The sequence below is a fragment of the Tyto alba genome, unplaced genomic scaffold, assembly GCF_018691265.1.
Source record: "Tyto alba isolate M040663 unplaced genomic scaffold, T.alba_DEE_v4.0 Super-Scaffold_29, whole genome shotgun sequence".
In the NCBI taxonomy this organism is placed as follows: Eukaryota; Metazoa; Chordata; class Aves; order Strigiformes; family Tytonidae; genus Tyto; species Tyto alba.
In genome coordinates, this window is record NW_024881303.1 from 2,065,104 (window position 1) to 2,084,083 (window position 18,980).

The following is an 18,980-nucleotide window of genomic DNA, read 5'->3' on the forward strand; positions in this document are numbered from 1 at the left end:
CTAGGCAGACGTGCCTGTCTCTTACTGGAGATAGGAAACCAGACTAGACCCTTCTGCCTCATCTCCTGTGGTAGTTCTACTGTGATCCCCTATGATCCTTGATCCACAGTCACCATGTCTGTAGGAGAGTGGGGACAGGACCAAAGTAGCTACTTCAAAGAAAAAAGCCAAACTGCCTGAGCCTAGTATGTTTATTGACTGTGTATTCTGGATAGGCCCATTCTGGTTCCACAATGTCTGGGTAGACATTCTGGTTCTAGTCTACTCTAGACATTTGAGATCCTGATGGGTCAGGTTACTGTCCCTATTTTGAACTTCTGGATAGCTTAATTAATTGGCAAAGAGGCAATGGCAGAGGCAAGAATCTGCTTACACAGAAATCAAGGGGCAGAAGATGACCAGCATGAGAAGGACAAGGAGGCCCTAGAAGTGGTGACCCCATGGAAGGCGTGGGAGGGGAGAGCACGACTCCTGAGCTCTTTACTGGGGGATTACAAATGGCATGAAATGGGTAAAGTAGGGGCTACTGTCACTATTTCCTCAGGTGCCTTGGGCAGGCAGAAAGGAAAGCTGTAGCTCTGAAGCTGTGAGAGCCAATCTTAGCAGTGATGGAGAGGCAGTGGGCTGGGAGGAGCTGTGGGCTAGTGTGATCAGGCTGCTTGAAATGGACTAATGGTAATAACTAGTAATTATAGGATAAAGTGGAGCAAAGGAGTGTTTGTGCTGCATATCAAGAAATAATCCGTACTGGAGATTACTCAGAGATAATCTCCCCAAAGAAGTGTTGGAAGTCACATTGTTCAAGTAATTTAAAATGAGCCTGGATAAGGAATATTGAAGAATCTACACTGCACTGGCTAGGAGATAGAGGTGGAATTATTTGCGTACCCTCCTTCTCTAATATTTATGAATTTGAAGGTCTGAATCTCTGGTATTAATCATCCTCTGGCAGAGACATGGATTTCGGTCCCTATTCATGATTCATACTCCTTATGTGATGGAGGGTTTTTTTTAAGACAGACAGAGTGAGCTGTTGTATAGCAAGCCGAGCTGGTATACAAAATGTATTTGAGGAAGATCATTTAGCCTTTGAAGGGCAGCAAGCAATTATTATTCAGGTTCTCTAGACACTCCTGTAAACAGAGACTAAAACTGCTCAGCACACCCTTAACGTGGGTTTCTTTTAGAAGAAGTGGTGGGGAGCATCCTCTGAAAGGGTCTCCAGAGGTGAGAAAAGAGCCCTAGGGGAGACTGCTCATCCAGCCAAAGGGTTGGAAAAGCAGCTGAAGTCAAGAGAATTTACTTCAACCTCTCCATGGCCTTTCATCACCATAAAAGAAGATCTATCTACTCATGTGGAAGGTGAATCGAGCGACCTGTAAGGAAATCATGTCTTGATTTCATGGTCACTTTCTGTTCTTGTTGCTCCAGTTGTCTCTGTGCTGTCCTTCCCATATGCAAAGAAGAGAAAGAGCCACAGCCCATGATTTTTTGGGCACAAGCCTTTGCTAATTGCAAGTGAAGACACAAACGTCAACCACAGATCTCATGGTGGGGGTTTGTATAAGAGATCTAGTTAGGCAGTAAAATAAATCCAGAATCAGTTCTTGTGCCTCAACATAGTTTTAATACCTTAAAACACCACCTTACTCTGCAGTCAGACTCTGAAGAGGCACATTTTAAACCCAGAGCATACACAGCCAGGAGCAAATTAGCCAAATTAGCTTTCAGTGATCTCGCAGGAGTCATGCTGAGGAGCTCCATGAGCCATATGCAATGCGAGATGATGAGCTGGCTCCACAGCCCTCCGGAGAAGAATAAAGAGACTCCGCAATACGTGGCCTCTAAAGAGCGTGTCTGCTCCCAGAAACCCATCAGAAGTCCATCCGCGGTGGATGAAGACACCACGGAAAAAGCAGATTTCCCGGGGGAACCAGGTGCTGGGGAGGGAAAGGGTTACAGAGCAGGAGATGGCCCATCCTCTCTGCAGGAGCAGGCAGCCAAGCAGCTGGGCCAGTCGTGCTGCAAGCTGTGTGATGGGAAGGGACGGCGGCTCCCAGGGATAGAATTAAAAAGAAAAATCTCTGCGCATTAAGTACTAAAATAGAACTATAAAAGAAAAGCTTTTTAACAAAATCTGGCATTTATCTGTCCCTTCTGTTCACCTGTTCCTTTCAAAGGCAAACTCCAAAGATAATGGCTCACAAAAATAATCAATTTACTGTAATAATGAAACGTCTGTCTATTTTCCGGTATGTCTCAGGGTTGCCTGCGAACAATCACTCTGGACAGTGCTTAAGGTTTACAAATATCTTAATTGGTCCACTAATTCTCTCACAAAGAGCATTTTTCCATTATGCAAAGAGGCAGTACTGTGATTTTAATAAACATTTAGAACTAAAATGAAGGTCTCCTTTATGTATCATCACAGGAGGAACAAGATGACCAGGGGACACATACTTCTCAAACAGATCAAGGCCACATGTCCTAATACATCAGCCTGGATGTTTAATTAATTCATTATTTAATAGATAGCTGATTAGATTAACAGGGTAACCCTCTTACCATACTTCAGGGAAGATACACGGCCTCATATATACTAGTTCTGCAGGAATTTCTCTGCCTGTCTCTGGCAGCACTTACGTAAAACCAAATCTATCTGTCGACATGACTGGCCTCGGAGGTGGAACCGGAGACCTGGAGGCCACCAGCCTGCCCTGTGCTTGTGCCCAAAGTCCATGTCCCCTCTGGGATCTGCCTACCCCAGGGTACCTGGGCTGGTACATGCTCAGCTCAGCACATCTTCAGGTTCACCCAGAGATGAAGAATTTGGTTGACGTATTTGTCATGTACAAGATCTAGTTGTGCCCACTCTGGGTAGGAGGGAAATGGTAGACAGGACCCTCTCGGGAAAAGAAGCATCACCACTACCTCCAGCCCAAGAGTATCAGGCCTCTCCTCCATCCAGCCCTTCTAGTAGTAATTCAGAGCAGTGCGGCCAGAGAATAAAATAAAATAACCCCCCTGAAACAACAACTCACTTCACTGCACAATACTACCTGCAGGGGGAAGATGAAAAAAGAGTAAGGCAGAGTGACAGATGTTACATCCTTTACTGTGCTGATACTGATTTTAGGGGGATAAAAACAGCGTAAGAACCTATATGAACAGAGCAGACCACACATCACCTAAAGCCTTATTCTTTCTGCTTTGCATATAAAATTTGAGGCAGAGAAGAAGATCTTTTACAAAGACTAACACACTCTCCTGATCCACCTCTCTTTTTTGCTTACCATGAGCCTATTTAACTGGGAGATTTTTGTTGCTGTTTTAACACCTTCTGCCTTCAGATTCCCCATGACATGCACACACACATACACGGAAGAGCCATCTTGTCTTTCAGTAACATTTGGCCAGGGTTCGTTTTATGGATGACCGGGCTTTTATAGGGCAAATATTCAACATTTGACTCTTCATTTCCACTATTCAGTGACCTAAATCATAGAGATGGGGGGGGGGAGGTTGCTAGAGGATTACTTCAGGTCCATTTATATATGATACTCAGGACATAAATCTATGCCTTTCCTGTTGCAAGTACAAAATGTCAAGGGAAAAACATTCCTGCTATAGAAGAGCGATGCTGAGTATGCCAAGAGGCTGGCATGTCCCTTGCACTTCCACACATCCCTTTCCAATACGCTGGAGGGACAGAGGAGGTCTAATTGCCTCCCTCCTTCCTTACAAGGTGACACAGCCCCTCCTGCCTCACTTGGTGACTCCAGGAAGAACCTCGTGCACGTCAGGAAGAGAGAATTCTCCCCAAAACCAGAACAGCGCGGTGTTAACATATCCGTGCAAATCCTGGCATTTGGAAAACGTGTTTGTGCCTAGGCCTTATGTTCATAATTACTACAGCAGTAATGAATCCTGATGAATCAGTAATGACCTTCAAAAGCACAGTGAAACTATTTCAGCTTCCACTTAATCGGGTAATGAAGTCATATAATTAGGCAGAACTTCTTTTAAGATGCTAAATAAGGCTGATCCTAAGCGCTAGGTTTTTCTCCCCCTTTCTGATTTTCTTGAATGTTATGGGACAGTAAATTTAAGAGCTGACATAATTCATCACTGCCTGCAGAAACTGTGACGAGCTCATATGTATGGCCATCTAATGGATGTTTCCAATAAATCCCATCAATTTCCCAAATGATTCTCCAGCAAGTACAGATAATACAGCGGTTACTGTCTGCCAGATGGGCAATGCATGACTGCGCAAACATCACTGGCCACTTCACCCTGGCAAGCAGGTAGCAAAGTTTGCATGCAATTGCCATCCATCATGCCAAACTTGGCTCTTACCCTATAATAACCCTTTCAGTTTTTTACCTGTTAGTAAGGTGTACATTAATAAGTTTGAAGAACATGTTTCTTTTGGCCGAGAGACAGGCTGTTCCCTTGTCCATGAATCTGTTGGTTAGCGTTTCTAACCCTACAGTCTTCATTTGATAGTCGAGGTGGGAAGGGAGCTCAGGAGGTCTCCAGACTAAGCCCTAGCTCAAAGCATGGCCAGATGTGAGGTCAGACCAGGCTGCTCAGGGCTTTAACAGGTCTTCACAACCTCCTGGAATGGACGTCCCACAGTGTCTCTGCTTCCTGCTCAGACATCCTCATGGGGAAAAAGTCGCTCCTTATATCCAGTCTGAAGTTCTCATTTCTACTCATGCTCATTGCCTCTCACCTTCCCAGTACACACTCCTGCAAAGAGCCCAACTCCATCCTCTTGATACATCCCTTACAGGCAGGGGACAGCTGCTGTTAGGTGCCCCAAGGCTGTCTCTTCTCCAGGCTGGACAAGGCCCCCTTCCCCCAGATCCTCTTGACCATCTTCACAGCCTTCACTGGACTCACCCCAGTTTGTTGAAGCCTCTCCTGCACTGGGGACCCAAACTGGAGACAGTGTCCGTTGGCCTTCATCGCTGCCAGGGTATGCTGCTGCTCATCTTCACTCCTGGCTACCGGGACCTTGCAGAGCTGGGCCAGGCAGCCCCAGCCTGTACCACTTCAAAGGAACAGCCCTCCACAACTATCTCCCCAGGCTCCGTGCATTGCTCCAGCAAAGTCATTCTGAAGTTAACTAGAAGTCCACATAATTGCGCAAAATCATTTCAAGAGTTATCAAACAGTAAAAATAAATACTTTTGGTTTACACTTACAAAATTTAGCAAAAAGAAGTAAAATATTCAAGGATCCCTGAACAATAGCACAAAGAGAAAATAAATAATAAATGGTAGAATAAGAACTAACTAAATAAAGTTAGAGTTTTCCTCCTGTCTCTGTAGGTTTGTGTATGTATGCATTACATTTCAGGGTGGGACACAGCAAAGGTGAGCTGCGTAAATGCTGACTGCTCATTCACTTACACACACGCAAATTTTGACTCTCTATCAGTGAACACAATTCTCTGCATCTAATTTTCCAAACACACCTTATGCCCAGTCCACCTCTCCAAACCATGTTTCGGCAGTGTGGCTATGAAGATGCTACAAAAGACTCTGCTGAAGGATTTACTAAACTCAAGGTAAGAGCTTTCCTTTCCCTCCCCTTGCCCACAGAGACAGTCTTTTTATCACAGCAGGCAACCAGGTTGGGTCAGGCACAGTCCACTTCTGATAAACCCTGCTGGTTGTTTCCTGTCACCTTCTGGTCCTTCATGGGGACTGACATGACTTCTAGGAGAACATGCTCCCTGACCTTCCTCCTGAGGTGAGGATGACTGGCCTGCAGTCCCCTGCATCTCCATCTTGCCTTCTTGGAAGATGGGCTAAAATTTCTGGTTTTCCAGTCTTGGTTGGATCTCCTTAGGTCACTATGACTTTTCAAAGGTAATAAAGTGGCCTTAAAGTGACACTGCTCAGTTCCCTTAGACACCTCTTATTCAGTCCCGTGGGGCTATATATGTCCATTTTGCTTAAGTAGCCCCTAACTCAATCACCTGGATTTACTTCCCAGGCTCCTATCCAAACCACAGGTCAATCCTGTCCCAGCTCCCTCTTGGACATAATATTCTTCATGAAACCCTTTAGGTGGGCAAACCTTCCAGATGCATGTCAGGAGCAATGTGGCACTCAGATAGGATCCACGGTGCCAGTATCGTACTGAAGACGGAAGGCAGGCTCATGTATTAAAACCTAAACAATAATTTATCATTAAAGTTGTAAGGTATTGTTTAGATGTGACATGTACTTGCAAAGTATTACCGATGTTGTAAAATTTGGAGAATAGAACTGTGGATATATTCTTTGAGGCAAAAGTGTGCATTTAATCTTTTTGAAAAAGTAGAAAGTACATACTTGAATGTTTGGTAAAAAGGGGTCAGAAGATGTCTATTAAACATTTTCCTGCCATGCTATAAAAAGGTTTTCCAGTGTGTTCTTTGTTGCCTTACTTCTAAATGGCATGCACTATGTGCCTGAAGCCAGTGAATAACAAGCACAATCTGAGGAACAGCACAGCAACGCTTCATATAAAAGACAAGATGGCTAGTAAATATAATACTGACACTATTTGCCTCTCCATTTGAATATAAAATAGTGTTCTGAAAACAGAAATGCATTTTTTTTTTATCCTTCTCTTTAGAAATCAACCAGCAATAACTCTTTTTGTTTGTTTGTTTGTTTGTAACTAAATTTTGGCAGGAAACAAATTCTGCGTTCAGAATGTTTTCTAGTTCATTTTATTAACATGGACTACCTCAGTTATTGAAGTCAACTACTTGGGGGAAAAGTCTATGAAATCCACTGGTTACAAACCAGCTATTAGCAATGAGATAAAGAAAAGGAATCATGTTACATATTCCTACTCCATTGTACAAGATATTTATTATCATTCAGAGTAATAGTCAAGGCTCTAGCTCATCAAAGAGATGTTTCAATCACTGATCTAGAAATACACGTATTAGATACCTTAAACGTTTTGCCTATTGGGATTAGCATGATTCACCACATGCAATGCGTAATCTTTAAGAAAAAAGAGCTCCTTCCTCCATACTTGGCACTTGCAAGTCGATTAGAGTAGCTGGATGGATTCAGTTTGGTTGACATAGCACCCTCCCGTTTCTCCTTGTAATTTCCTACTAGCTATTTTTTCATGACTCTGGATGCCTTGAAGTCCTAAATAAAGGCCAAAGTCCTTTTATAGAAGCAATAACTTTTCTGACAGTAAAAGAGGACACGCCTGGGTAAATCAGATACTAGCATGTTCTTGGGAGAGCGCATCACATGCCACTTATTCAGGTTTCTGCCCTTTAATAAAAGGAACTCAGCCCCTGACCTAGAGTCAGCTTAGACATCCCCGTGGTGAGAAGTGCTCGGTCTATACACCTTTTTTTTTCCTTGAGTAAAGAAAAACCACAGCTTGGCTATATCAAAGTAAGCCCCCTTACCTGTGCTGCTGGAGATGTTGACATCAATGCTGATATCCGATATGCCACCTCCCTTCAGAGATGCAACACATGTGTATGTCCCAAAGTCAGTGAATTTCAAGTCAATGATGTCCAGGTTTGTGGTGCCAGGTGAAACATCGGGGTCAGTCTGTGTAATGACCATCCTTTCAGAGCTTCGCAAGGGACGTCCATTTTTAAACCAGCTGAACATGAGCTCTTCAGAAGGGATGGCTTCCACCTGGCAGGAGATTTTCACCTCTCGCCCAATCTGGATGTTGTCATCTTTGTGATACGGGTCAGGGGTGATCCAAAAACGACCTTTTTTTAAGGCTGAAATGTGAAAAAAAGTAAAAGTTTACTATGATAAAGTACAAATTTTGCATAATCAGACTTCCTAAAGACTTATGCTTATGCCTTCACTTTATGCTTATATATGATTTTAACAATCCTGTAGTGATAGGACAAGGGGTCATGGTTTTAAACTAAAAGAGGGTAGTAAGACTAGTTATAAGGAAGAAACTTTACAATGAGGGTGGCGAAACACTGGAGCAGGTTGCCCAGAGATGTGGTAGATGACCCATCCCTGGAAACATTCAAGGCCAGGTTGGACGGGGCTTTGAGCACCCTGGGCTGGGGGCTAGGTGCCCCTGCCCCTTGCAGGGGGGTTGGGACTGGGTGATCTTAAAGGTCCCTTCCAACCCAAATCATCCTATGATTCTGTGATGCTTGGGAAGTCACCGAAGCTTCCAATACACACATTTAGCACATGGTCAATTTTTTGCAGGATCAAATCTTAATAAAATATCAACACAGAATATACATTGCTAAAATACTTGTCATTTCCAAAATGAATAGGAAGTCACAGCAGCTAAATGAGGCTGACCTGCTGACAACTGAAGAGTAATCAAAATAACTCATGAACCTTCAGTGTTTGTTACCTGTCTCTGGAGGTATTTAAAAGCCCTTCCTTACCTCCATGATATCAGAGCACTGATAGAAGAAAATAGAGATATCAGCCAAACAACATTAATACAACCAGTAGTGTCATCTCCAATCTGGAAACAAACATGTCCATGCACAAGAGCTTTGTGCCAGCTGTTTGAATGAGAAGACGTAAGCAGATGCCCGAGGCTACAGGCTGTCCTGGTTTACACACCCTGCTCCTTCCTCGTGGCAGTGGGGGGGTTCCCTCCATCCCCACGGCTGCTGTACCCCACCCAACAGCCGAGGGCTGCACCGCCTTGTTCAGGTGGGGAAACTCTAGCAGGTAAGGGGGCTCAAAGTACCTCTGCAGGCAGTGGTCAATGGGAAAAGGCAATAAGATGCTCTTTTTTGAGATGAAACCATGCAACAGAGCCCATCGCAAGCACCTTGGTTGCACTTTCTTGGCTGGGTTTTGTCAGATGAGGAAAACCCATCCTGTACTCACAGGAAAAACTTGAGGCCGAACGTTGTGCACACAACTGAGAGAACATTATCGTTTAGAGAGGCACAGTGTATCCCAAGGATCTCTATCTGCATCCAAGACTATTCAAGCCTGCCATACAAATTCAGTTAACTCTCTAACCCACAGCAAAGCAGAGATAAGGTACTTTCCGTGTTTCAGATGGAAAACTGTTGTGGTTTAGGCCTGGTTGGCAGCCAACCACAATGCAGCAGCTCTCTCTCCCTTCCCCTCCGGCAATGAGAAGGGACAGAGAGCCAGGCTTGGGGTTCAAGATAGGACTGGGATGGGGAAAAATCCCCCTTTTATGATCACGAGCAAAAGGCAGACTCGTTAGGGGAAGAAAAAAAAGAACATACATTTATTACAGACACTAACAACACATAACAGAGTAGGACAGTGAGAAGCATTGCCACATCTTGAGCACACCTTCCCCCCACCCCTCCCTTCTTCCCGGGCTCAGCTCTGCTCCCGATATCTCTACCTCCTCCCCCAGTGGCGCAGGGGCAGGGAATGGGGGGTGCAGGCAGTGCTGCCACTTCCTTCATCTTCGGTGAGGGGAGTGTCCGAAACTTGTTCCTCCTGCTCCATCGTGGTCCCCCTCTCACAGGAGACAGTCCTCCACAAACTTTCTCCGACATGAGTCCCTCCCATGGGCCGCAGTGTTCCCCACACTGCTCCGTCATGGGTCACTAACTTCCTCCGACTGGATTCCCTCCCACAGCTGCAGCCCTTCCCGAGCTGCTTCGGCGTGGGACTCCCCCGCACGCTGCAATCCTCCCAGTGCTGAATTACAGCAGCGGGGCTGCCTTTTCCCATGAGACCCCGGCCTTCTTCGGGCACAGCACCTTGATTTTCCGAGCAGGAGCAACAGGCCATAAATCAATGTCTGCTCCACCGTAGATCTTCATGGGCGGCAGGGGGGGATGCCCTGCCGTCTCCCCACAGGATACAGGGGGGTCTCTGCTCCAGCACACCTCCCCCCTCCTTTCTTCCTCCGTTCCCCCACTGACCTTGGTGTTCATGCAGCTGCAGCAACTCCTCCTCACAAGTCCCACTGCCCGTCACCACGTCCCTTCTTAAATACGTTATCGCAGAGGCGCAGCCGATTGGCTCAATTTCCCAAACAGAAGTGGAGCTGATGTGGAGCTGGGGGAGCTTCGAGAAACTTCTCACAGGGGGCCGCCCTGATATCCCCCTCTCCTGCCACCAAAAAACTCACCACTCACTCAACTCCAAGGCAGATGAGTTTTCTGAGGCTATATCAAAGTCAGTCTTGGTGCTCAGGAGTGCCCTATGCCCATGCAGGGCACAGCAGCTCTCGAAAACATTATTTCCCACCACCTTCCTGGTGAGACCACCATCTTTTACTAGCATTCCCTCATGCACAAGAGCAAAATAATACTGCAACTCACTTGTGTGATTTTCCTTGTCACTCTTTAAATGAGCATAAGACTATCCAGAAACCATCACCATTTACATCAATAAAGTGATTGCTCTTAAGCAGTTTTGGTACAATACTTATTTTTGGAAGAGTGCTTCAGAATCAGCTATTAAGTCTTTCAAACACACATATATTTTGATGCACTGAATATAAAATGCTACTTATACAATCCCAAGATCCCTCTCCCACTATATATGTGTGCATAAGTACGTATGCATGTTTATATATGCTATCTCCAACTGGAATGTCCTGCAGTGAAAACACCAGTTAGAAATGTTACAAGCAAATATCCAGAGTTTGAAGGCAAGCACTGTAAGCCAAATATTTAAATCCACCATTACTTGTCATCATTCTGACTTCTGGTGAAAAGTTTACCAAGTTGCCCTGTTTTCCCCTCCTGCTCTCTGCCCCCCATCTAGACACAGTGACCCACATGTGGAACATTTGGGTAAAGGACCCATCTGCAGCCCTCTCCTTTCTGCCCTCATATATTTACATGCTCACAGCCAATGAAGCGTGATGTTATTAAAAATGGAAAAGGCCATAAGCTGAAAATTTCCCTGGATCCAATACTTTGGGTAATAGGAACTTTCCAGTTGTTGTGTACAGAAAGTGTAACAACATCAGATGGAAATGGATGTATGAGGCACCAAGCATGCTAAGAAAGCACAGTGCATCGGCTCCTTACATCTCTACAAGTGGTGAAAATGCTAATTCACTCAATTTTGTTAGCTTAGTAGCTCCTTGAACAAAAGAGCTCTTTGGAGCTTGGAAATTCCATGCTGAATTATCACTTTCACAACTTTGAAAAAAAAAAAAAAAAATCAGGGATATTTTCCACGTGTGAAAAGAAGTATAATATCTGGTTATTTGTGGACACCCCCTCACAAGTGGTGTGAGAAAGTTCCATTGAGGAAATCAGCCCTTTTCATCAGAGAATGCAAAATTCATTACATTTGCTGTTCTGATCAGGTATGGCATGAAGGGCGTTTGGGTGCTGCTATTTAGCTGTAACTGTGTATTCCAGAATCCAGGTCATTGATGTGTTTTTAAGAATTTATTATTATTTCATTTATTTAAGATGACTTTGTGACTTTTAGCAAGATTAATTTTGCACCAAAATGCACTACTCTTTACTGAGCATCTCTCGTTCCTCTCTAAAAGCTGCAGCCAGTTCCCCAGGAAGCAGAATGAACACACACTTTGATTCAAGAGGATGAACCGTACATCGTATGAGAGCTGGAAACTGCCACAGCAACTAACTTTGAAACACAAGCTGAACTTTTTTGTTTGAAGATGAAGAACAAACAATGCTTACTTATACAAAAATCAGTAAATATATTATGCAAATAATTTTCAGACAGGTAAAAAGAGAAAATAACTCAATAGGCATGACGAGCAGCACATTTCAACCAGAAATAGTTGCTAAGAAACTATTTTTATTTCTGAATTTTTCTCCTTTGCTTCGAGCGCTCACACAGACTATTTCAGCAGCTTCTTATTCCTACAAGGGAACAACACGGTCTAACAGAAAAGTCACATTAACTTCCATCTGTCCTTTGTTGTGGCTAGTGATACAAAATATTGTCTGCACGCTCAGGTAAGGGGTGCAGAACCTCAACATTTGGTCCCTAAGTCACACGCTTCATGGGCCAGGAAGGGCTCCACTCTCAGGCTCATGAACTGAATTACAAAAACAGCTAAGCTTTGTGGCTGCTGCTTGTTGGCTTGGTTTCACGCGGGCTGAGTGTTAGGTGCAAGAAATAACTGGGCTGCATCGTCCACTGTCCAGATCTGCCACAGCAAACTCTAACCACCAAAGAACCGTGCAGAGCACCCACCTGCGCTACGTCTTGTTCTGTACATCCACATGCCAGGAGTCCAGAGCAGGGCTACGACTCAGTGCTACATGGAAAAAGTCAAAGGACTTCCTAGAAATTCTGCAGTGAAGGAAAAAGTCTCTTTGCTCTATTCCCTTTACTCCTCCCTCCCCTCAAACCAAACTTCTTAGCGTCTCTTAAGCCATGTGAATGTACTATATTCATCAGTAACAGCCATGAAATCCCCACATCAAACAATCCAAAACTGGTGTAACTACAACCTACGTTTGAAAGTCAATGTACTGTTTTTATAACCCTATTCTCCAAGACTCCACAAACTGCACAATTATCAGCATTTTCTTCTCTCACCAACAAAATCAGCAGAAAATTTGACTTTAAAATATGGTTAAGTAAGTTAATACAGTTAATTTGTAAAATACAGTTAAGTAAAATCATGAAACAGTCCGTATCTGTAAATCCCTAATCTCACTTGGCACCAGAATAAACACAGTGATCTCTACAATTAACCTGTGTATCTCATGATTTCTAATGTGCCACCAAAACACACGGAAATCACCATCCATACCTGGAAGATGTCCCCAAGAAATCAACCACAGGTGCCCAAAGATGTCTGATGGCTGCGGGCATGTGGAGCTGGAGGGCAGTGGGAGCAGGGAGCAGCATGAGGCCATGATGGGCACACACACTTCTCTCTCTGACCTGGGACCATGGCCAGAATGGTCCCAGATGTGATAGTGCCAGGTTGGTCAATATTTGGCCTAGAAGCAGCCCAAAAACACTAGACTGCCTTTCACTGGAAGTCCTGGTGGGCTCGCACCACCATTCATTTTCAAGGATGGAAAGCATCGCAAGCTGCAGCACTGCCACCACCCCGAAGTAGTAATCCTGAAAAAGGGCAGTGGCAGATATGGTGCTCCAGCATCTTAGGAGCTAGAGCTCTTTGTAGAAAGGGGAAATTGAACCTGGATCTCCCACTCCAGACTGATGAGACACCAAATCACTTCGCATACTGAAAACTTCCTGACCTGTCAGGTCAGAAACCCTTCCGAGCAGATGAGCCACACTCAGTTACACTGCGATGGAGAAGTCTGTGTAAGTCAGAGTTTAGGGCACTCTTGGATGGCAGAGACAGGAGGAGCTGGGGTGACCCTGCTCAGGTCTTTGGAAGAAAAGTTACTACGGCAGTGAAAGGCCCCCTTAAGCTAGTCTGAGACCCAGAACTAACACAGTTGTCCTTGGCAAAACGACCCGGGGTCAGTAGACCTCTCCAGAGTGACTGTGCCTTCAGCAGACTTGGGAATACAAAGCTGTTTCTCACAGGCAAGAAGGTGTAGTCTTAGATACACGTTAGATGTGGTCTCCAAAAAGACTTCAGACCTGACTGATTTACAATGTGCGTCATATACTGACCTCTTGGGAACATCTGAGTTGAGCCTGGTACAAATCCACCAGGTAATGGAAAAGTAATTTCTGTATGTGTTCTGCGCATGGGTTTGCATTCCTGGTCAATCCCCATGAAACAGTGGTTTGGATGATCCTCATGTGTAGGTTCTTGGACCATAATTTCCAGACATCCCCTATATAACGTCAAACATATTGAAACATGCAATGGATTCTGACTCTGGCTTTTCACTGTATTATCAGTTACATCTGAGGCACCACTGGAAGGTTTCTATGTGGTTAGAAATAGCAAATAAAAGAGACACAAGGTTAACCAGCAAAATGTGGGAGATGGTGCTGCAGACATGCTAATCACAGTTGCTTCCCAGCAAAAATTTCAGAACATAAGCAACACGAAGGGCTACAAAATAACAGCAAATGTGCAAATAAATCTGTAACTGTACTTCGAGACTCAGGAAAGTGCCAGTCTTTCTCCAAACCCCAAAGAACTATGATGTGATCAAATAAAGATGAAACAATTCTTGTCCTCAAACTCCTCGCAAAACTGTCTGCCCTCCCTCATTAATTACATTTCAAAGTAATAAAATGCATTACCAGTATCTCGACTAAGGTCTATTTGCATTCATCAGGTTGCATCATATCTTCCCACCACCAACTCCATCAACACAAAACAATCCTTTAAGGCATCAAAATGCTCCTATCTTGCCAATGCACATCCCATGACATATGAAAGGCGTCAAACACCATAACTGAATACATGAGCTGCTGCACTATTTGCAGGCTTGGACGTAATAACTATCGGCCACTGGCTGCTTCCTAAGCTGACGCAGGACATTGGGAAATGCTCAGCTTTCTGTTTGCTCCTGTTTGTGTCTGTGTGCAGCCCGTGGCAACAGCAATATTAAGTAGCAGAACTGTGCAAATTACTGATTTTAACCTTGAGTGAGCAGTCGGATGCCACATGAGGTCCAGCCTCTGTGCACTCACCAGAAGTGGCTTCGACTAATTTTGATTGTTCCCCTTCAGGGTTTGTTAAAGCTCCTGAGTGATTTTGTTTCAGCCTGTTCCCAGTGAACAAGATGAAAACATCACCTGATAATCTGCCAAGCAGATGTAAAGACCTGCATGTGTCTTGGAGCACCACGAGTACATTTTGGAGGTTTGATGAACACAGCATCCAGCATGCCACTCGTTTCTGAGCACCCAGTACTGGCATTTTACCAAGTAAGTGCCAATACCTTCACCTCCAGATCCAGCTCACTTCCAGGATCCTCCAAACTGCTGGGGGTTCTGTGTTTCAACTGCACCCCCTGGGTCAAGCAAGGCAGCAGTCTTCTCCCACTGCTTGGGTGTTACCGACCCCTTGATGCTTCCTTCTCACATGCATGAAAAAAAAAATTGTGCTAATTGGAAAGATTCTTGATGTTATTTTTAAGGCCAATAGCCTGCAGAGAAACAGCAAAGAAAAGACTAAAGATCTGATCTGAAGTTCACCACAGTGAATGATGGTCCTTCCATGACTTGTGTGTGGTTTGGATTAAGCCCTTTGCATGAATTCTGTTTCACATCAAAGGAAAAAAAGCAGAAAAAGCACCACGGGAACAATTTGATTGGAAAGTGAGCTGCAAAAGCCAGCTTCATTCTCAAGAAACTCCAGCCTGTTAATCCAGACATAGACTGCTTGCTTTAAAAGACTGAGCAGCAACTCTCCACGTTACTGCTGTGATCTCTGTACCAAAAGATGATTACTGGGATGATTCATTGGTTTTTCAGAGAAAGATATAAGGCAGGCGGCAGGTAAAGAAAGTCAACTCTTATCACCAGCTCTTGCTTCAATCACACCAGGTCCCTCATCTCCTCAGAGCCTTACAGATGGGAAAAGCAATCCTGCTTTCACACACTGCAATTCAAAAGATTCACAGCCTTACAACAAAGATTTTAGATAGTCCCTAAAAGACTCGTAAAGTGTATTCGTAAACCTAAACCTTTTTCCTAATCTGTCAAGACATCTTGAGAAGCCAACTTTTCTCACTGCATGCTGTTGCTTATACTTGCAGTCTGTGCTGGGTCCCAGAGTTTGGAGAGGAAAATAAAAACTCAACTTCCTTCCCCTCAAGGAGCAATTCATTCATTTTGCTTGCAGCTGTGGAGATGTCAGACACAACTCACCTGTGCCTGTCCAGGTTTAAGGCAATAGATTTGCAATAGAGAATTTTAGCAATAACTAAACACAGCAGTCGGTTAAATACACAAGTTCAACATACAGAATGTGTATTTAATGTATTTAATATATGCGGTGTAAGCACCTGGATCTGATTTGATGGATTCTACGACTAACACACGATCCTTATTAAATCATAAGTATCCCATCACTGAGAAATAAGGAAAAAAATAAAATTAGTTGATTCACTGTTGTTAACAGAACACAAAAATGTATAGTAATACATCAAGTGATGTTTTACTGCAGGGATTCTGAATTATTTACGTTTCCTTGGAATAATCCATTTCAAACTTCAAACAGCAGAGAAAAAGACACATTTCAACTTATGTCATTACTCTGATGCGTCATTTCTGTGACCTGAGCTTTCCTGTATTACAATGGTACATGGAAATAATTGCAATGAAATCACAAACTTGGACTAACATGCAGATCTTCTCTGTTAAGTGAAAAAAGATCAGTATTTAAGTTGGGGGATCGCAGACCACCAGCAGACCAGGAGTCTGTAACACTGGTTTCCTATGAGATAGGGACCATCCTACCACGTGGCCTTGGAACACGGGCAAATGACAAAACAAAAATTAATACTTCTCAATGCTTTCTTAGACACTTGTTTGTCAAAGCTACCATCCAACATCTACACAATTAGACTGGGCTTCAGATTTTTTTGCCTGAATGATTAAATGAATGTATGAAACAAAGGAATCTGTTCCAGTACCACACCTTGGAAACTGCAGTGCAGTCCATATTGTCTGGTTTATTTATTTTTATGTGAAAGCCCAGCATAAAAGGATCTCTATACTAAATAAAAAGTCATTCCCACTGAAGAAGGACTCATGGAAATCCTTCTCTGATGTTTCTTCATTAACATGTCTACCTCTATCAAATCAATAGACGCAAAAAAAAAAAGTCCCTATCATTAGCTCCAAAGAAACACAAAGTCTTTGTTTATTTTGGCCGTGGGCGACAAAGCTGCATTGTCTTCAGTATTCTACAGGATACTGCTTTAAACTGTATTATCAAACAGCTGAGTAGAGACAATTTAACAACTGTCCAAAATATCTTTTCCACTGGTAAACATCACAGTGTAGTCCATTACACTTAATTCTGTTACATTCAAATATGTTTTGATATTATTTCATGTATAAGGAACATTGAAAACTCGTATTTGCCAACCAAAACCGCATTTGAAATGCGAGTAACAAAAAAGACAATCATTCAGCATTACAGTCTTCTAGCCTTATTTTAAAACAGAAGAGCAAACCCACACTCCACATAACGAAGTTTGCAGCTATCGACTCTCCATAATGAAAGTTTATCTGGATTGTGACATCTGTACAGTCTGCACCTCAGTGCTGGACACAGGCGAGCCTACTCCGAAGTGTCCTGTAGATAATCACTTCTTCTCCTTTCTGATGAATGATTATCTTTCATCACACTCAGCACTGTTATGGACGACAGCCATGTATAGAAAATTTCAGTAAAAACCAGGAGACCGCCTTTACAAACTGAATGCTTTTTACGGCCACGCTACTTTGCTGTGAACATCACGGCCACATCGATGCCTGATGCAAAGTATTGTCACACCTTAGCTTCAAGTCCAACCATACGTAGGATACAACCTGGACACATCCTTCATGCCATACTTCACTGAAGCAACATGGAGCCAGGTTAGGGGTTGAAAACTTTTCTCTAGTGAAACTGGACCTCATGATGTGTTGGTGGTTTGGAGACTGGAGCACGGTGCGACTCTTGGACAAGAAAGGATTGCAAGCTTTAGTAACACGATGCAGTTGTTGAAATGGTAAGACTGTTGGATAAAAACACTGTGTCCAGCTGGTGCTTCAAGAAGTCAATTTTCCAGACACTAAGGGAAATATGATAAACAGATTTGGGGGAATATAAACAGGTGAAAAAAAAAAAAAAAAAAAAGTATGTCCAAATTTGGTGTTACTTAAAGAAGATGCAAATAAGAAAGGCTAAAAGATATGGTTAAAGGTTCATTCATCTGCTGGTGACTAATTAAAAAAATGGATAGAGAAAAGCTACAGTTCACAGTTCCATCTGCAGTTCCTCACTGTCACTGTGCACTGAGCACTTCTGATTAGACAGCACACGGGCCACAAACTGAGCCGCTTAAGTAGCAGCCTTGAGTGCCTGGAAGCACCAAGGTTTCTGCAAGTCCTTCTGTTCCCTCTTTCCACTGTTCACCTTTGATTTTTTGTGTTATTTTAACATTCAGCTACTGTAATCACAGTGTTTTGTGTTTTTTTTTTTTTTTAAATCAAAGACTGATTGCAAGGCAACGGACACCTCTTTCCATCCAGCTTTTGCTTTTTGTCTCAGAACAATCCTGAAAACCATCATGCACCACAGATCACCAGAAGTCATCCTCTCCCTGGGGCATCTAAACTGGGTCTCAGATAACAGGTCATGGCAGATAAGCCCCGGCAGGGTCTGCAAGATCCACCACAGACCAAATCAGCGCACATTTCAACGTCTTTCAGAAAGAACAGTCACCTTCCGTGGTAATTCTTGAAACTAAACAAAGCAATAAACCCCCCAGAAAATGAAAATTGTGGAAATCTGCCAACATCTGCTTTGTCTCCCATCCAGTTAATAGGACCTAGAAACTCCTAGAGGGACCACCTTGGGTCCAGCTATGGGCTTCACCTTATTCTTTGGATGAAAAGAAAGTGGATGGGATAAATCCCTCAACATCTGGATAGAACCACCCCACAGAATTTTGTGAATTATATGCTCAAAGTCTTGCCAGCTTGCCTGCACAGCAGTTGCATCTATTTTGTACTCTCTTATTCAGATTCATTTTTGGCTGATGGGGGACCACCAGGACTGCCAAGGTCAGCATCAAACTGTTGTTTTATTTCTCCTCTAGCACGGAAAGCTCTCTCACCTTAGGGCTCATCTCTATAACCCTGTAACTGCTTGGTCTGCTGCCGAGATAGGGAAACCTTCTTATTCTGAAAGGAGGTCTGCACATTTTGTTCAGAATTAAAATGTCTGTCTAACGTCAAATAAAATTACCCATAAACTCTGCACAGAGCTAGCTTCACCTGCATTAGCAGAAAATAATGCTATTTGATGTTTTCACATAAGAGAACTCTCTCCAGCAGAAAATACGCCCGCTGAGCGAGCAGGCAGGGTGCACCTTGTTTGGGTCATAAGGAGAA

At 43.6% G+C, this 18,980-nt stretch overlaps 1 protein-coding gene across 1 annotated transcript in view; it reads right to left on the reverse strand.

Annotated features, from left to right (window-relative positions):
* MDGA2 (MAM domain containing glycosylphosphatidylinositol anchor 2) overlaps positions 1–18,980 on the reverse strand; it is a gene marked incomplete at its 5' end in the record, with an annotated part of 393,304 nt that overhangs the window by 137,466 nt on the left and 236,858 nt on the right. Inside the window, one exon of the mRNA XM_042799013.1 lies at positions 7,442–7,771. Coding sequence (XP_042654947.1) covers positions 7,442–7,771 — 330 coding nt within the window. The remainder of the gene's footprint in view (positions 1–7,441; positions 7,772–18,980) is intronic.